We start from the raw sequence: 3,222 nt of genomic DNA, 5'->3' as shown, positions 1-3,222 counted from the left end.
GATTCTAAACCAGTGATGTCCAACAGGAATGGTTTCTTAGGCAGAAATTTTTTTTTACTGGTTCATGTGGGCACATTTAAAAAAAAAAGAAAAGTATTTAATTCAGTAACTTTATTTAATTTTATTCATAAAATCGAAATCATATTAACATTTAATGTGAAGCTTGTTTTTTTAAATTATCTGCTAATTTTTGAATATCAACTGGCAATTTTGTTGACGCACAACGCAGTTGATTCGTCATATTTTCATCGGTCAGCCTATTCCGACTCTTCGATTTGACTATTTTCAATTTCGAGAAAAAAGAATTGCAGCTGTAATGCACATTGCCAGTTGTTTCAGATTAGGAAATTTATCATCGTGAATATATTTTCTGTAAAATTCAAGTTTATCATTGGCTTCAAACATGTATTTCCGTTCCGTGTTTGATTGGAGATCTATTAATTCAATTTGAAAATTCGAAGGTGGTGATTGTACATCTACGTTAAATGGACTTGAGAATATATTGAAAATTTCTTCATACTTTTGCATATACGAGAATCTGTCTTTGAAAACTTTTAACAACTTTGTGACTTCGTTTTCATATTTTGCAAAATCTTTCTGTTCCCTATTAAAATGATTTAATAGTGGAAAATTAATGGCATTTTTTGACTTTAATTGACTTTCATAAAATTTGAGTTTTATTACGAATGATTTTATATCTTGATAGCAGTCTGTAATCATTTTATTTTTCACAAGGTCATTTAATTTTGTTGTTATATCTGTAAGAAAACATAAATCTAGAAGCCATTGTTCATCGTAGAATTCGGTAATATCATGGCCATTTTCTTTCAGAAAAATTCGAATTTCCTCTCTTAAGTTCCAAAATCTTTCTAAGCATTTTCCACGGCTCAACCACCGAATTTTAGCGTAAAAAAGTAGATCACTATATTCAAATTCCAGTTCACGGCGATACTCCTGAAATTGTCGATGCTTCAATGCATTATTCTTGATTGAGTTAATGGTCGTAACTACAACAGCCATTACATGTGACATATTCAGCACTTGTGCACATAAATTTTCAAAGTGAAGAAAGCAGTGGCAAATAAAAAGTTCAAAAGAATTAGTTTTTTGCAAGGTTTCTTTGTGGCCAAGAATCAAGTTGACTGCACCAACATTTTTTCCTATAAGCGATTCCTATAAGATTTTTCAAATCAATCTGATGAACTTGCATGCAATTTATAACAGCTTCTTTGATATCTCTTCCGGTTGTTGTATCTTTTAAACTCACAAGTTCGAGAAGTTCTTCTGTCACATTCATTTGTCTGTCAACACCTCTGATAAAAATAGCAAGCTGAGCAGTATCCTTAATATTTGTTGTTTCATCCAAAGCCAATGAAAAATATACAAAATTTTTAGAAACTAAGCATAGTGTTGCACAAATTTCTGTTGAAATATCATTAATTCTTCGTGCTACAGTTTGATGGGGAAGACTGATTTGAGTAAAAAGCTGGGCTTTCTGGACAGATTTCTTCAACTGCGGCAACTAGGCATTCTTTGATGTAGTCACCATCCGCGAATGGTTTCATTTTTTTCGCAATAATATAAGAGATTTTTATGCTGGCACTAACAATAGCATTTGATTGTACATGTTGCTTACGCAAAAAACTCTGTTGTGCTCCCAGATTGTCCTTAAGTAGTTTTAGTTTTGCTTTTCTTTCACCAACAGTAAGTTCTGCAATTTCACTATGTTTTTGTTCAAAATGTCTTTTCAAGTTATATGATTTCAAAGTTGAAATGGAGTCACGACAAATTAAACATATAATTTTGTCTTTTATTTGAATGACAAAGTATAATCCTTCCAACTCACTTTGGAACTTTCTGTTTTCATCTACAACTTTTCTTTTCATCTTTTCCGCCATGATGGGCCGCACGTTGGACATGGCTGTTCTAAACCATTCAAATTTTTAGTAATAGGAAACCGTAAGTGACTAGCATATCTAGTTGGGTGATCATGTATTTGATTACTACTTACAATAATTGAATTTGATTTAATAAGATTTACGTTCATGTTGTAAATTTGAAGCATTTCATTTTAATTTCATTTTATTTATTTCAATTACTTAAACTAATATTACAAAGGTATTCCATATAATATTTATATTGCATCCATCAACTGCATACTAGTATTGAATCTCATAAAAAATAAACTAGATAATAAAACAGTAATAACAAAAAAAAAAAAAAAAAAAATGTAATGCAATTCAAGTATGAAAAGTAAAAAGAAATTAGAAAAATTCCATTCTTGTGCCAAATTAGGCAAGTGTGAATGAAATCATACAATTAAAAACTTAAATAAAAATTAACTGTGATATACTTAAAAAAAAAACTAAATTTACTAATGTGGGGTTGAACAAAAAAAAAATCAAAATTAAATTTCTAATATATCATACAATAATACGAAAGTAAAATATAAAGGAAAAATCAAAAACAAAACATAATAAGATTAAGGGAAAGCTAAAATATTTAACAAAAATTAAAATAATTAACAAAAAATTAAAATAATTATGTTGCAAAGAAGTTAAAACTCTAAAAATTTAGCGAATGACTTGAAGTAAATTTTCGATTTGGAAGTGGTCAAATTCAAACAACCAATCTTTCAAACCTCGCAAAAACGTCGATAAGCACCTTTCAGATCTAAGCGAATCGGGTAAAATATTAAAAAGCCTGGGCGCAATAATTGAATAAAAATGGCTGTAATGCGTTGTACGCGACCTAGGCACAATAACACGGTTCATATTACTAATTCTAAGCCCATACCCCGCAACAGTCCGTTGATTTAGGTACCCAGACCTTTTGAAAAAAATCCTCAAGGTTTTATAAAAATATAGATGCCTAAGCGGAAAAATTTTAAGTGCACAAAACAAGGGGAAACTTGGTGTAAGACGATTTACCTTTAAAACGATTCTAATAAAGTGTTTCTGTGCCAAAAGTAAAGATCTTATTCTGCTAGCATAAGCACCACCCCAGCATGTAATACCATATTGAAGCCTAGAACCAAAAACACCATAGTAGAACATTTCCATTACTTTACAAGAACAATAAGAGCTCAACTGAAAGCCATACCTTATAACCTTATTTAAATCCTTCTTTAGATAGCAGCAATGTTCAGACCAATTCAATTTACTATCAAAATTAAGACCTAAATATTTGAAAGAAGAAACACATTCAATTGGAAAACAATTC

The 3,222-nt window shown here is 30.2% G+C and overlaps 2 protein-coding genes across 2 annotated transcripts; both read right to left on the bottom strand.

Moving 5' to 3' along the window:
- Positions 1–285: 285 nt before the first annotated feature.
- LOC129616504 (general transcription factor II-I repeat domain-containing protein 2-like) lies at positions 286–1,032 on the bottom strand. The gene has a single exon (XM_055532157.1). It carries the CDS (start codon positions 1,030–1,032, stop codon positions 286–288), a length of 747 nt encoding a protein of 248 aa, XP_055388132.1.
- Positions 1,033–1,099: 67 nt separating this feature from the next.
- LOC129616503 (general transcription factor II-I repeat domain-containing protein 2-like) lies at positions 1,100–1,898 on the bottom strand. Its single transcript, XM_055532156.1, has 2 exons — positions 1,454–1,898; positions 1,100–1,398 (listed from the first exon to the last, which is right to left on the bottom strand). Exons 1-2 carry the CDS (start codon positions 1,896–1,898, stop codon positions 1,100–1,102), a joined length of 744 nt encoding a protein of 247 aa, XP_055388131.1.
- Between the last annotated feature and the right edge of the window lie 1,324 nt (positions 1,899–3,222).

The sequence above is a fragment of the Condylostylus longicornis genome, unplaced genomic scaffold (genome assembly GCF_029603195.1).
Source record: "Condylostylus longicornis isolate FDR11 unplaced genomic scaffold, ASM2960319v2 ptg000231l, whole genome shotgun sequence".
Taxonomy (NCBI): Eukaryota; Metazoa; Arthropoda; class Insecta; order Diptera; family Dolichopodidae; genus Condylostylus; species Condylostylus longicornis.
The sequence above is the reverse complement of the archived record's forward strand: the minus strand, read 5'-3'. Positions and strand labels throughout refer to the sequence as shown.

Coding starts and splice junctions, on each gene's coding strand:
- LOC129616503 (XM_055532156.1), bottom strand. CDS start 1,898: ATGGCGGAAAAGATGAAAAGAAAAGTTGTAGATGAAAACAGAAAGTTC. Junction 1,399..1,453: donor TCAGTCTTCCCCATCAAACT/GTAGCACGAAGA, acceptor CACTATGCTTAG/TTTCTAAAAATTTTGTATAT.
- LOC129616504 (XM_055532157.1), bottom strand. CDS start 1,032: ATGTCACATGTAATGGCTGTTGTAGTTACGACCATTAACTCAATCAAG.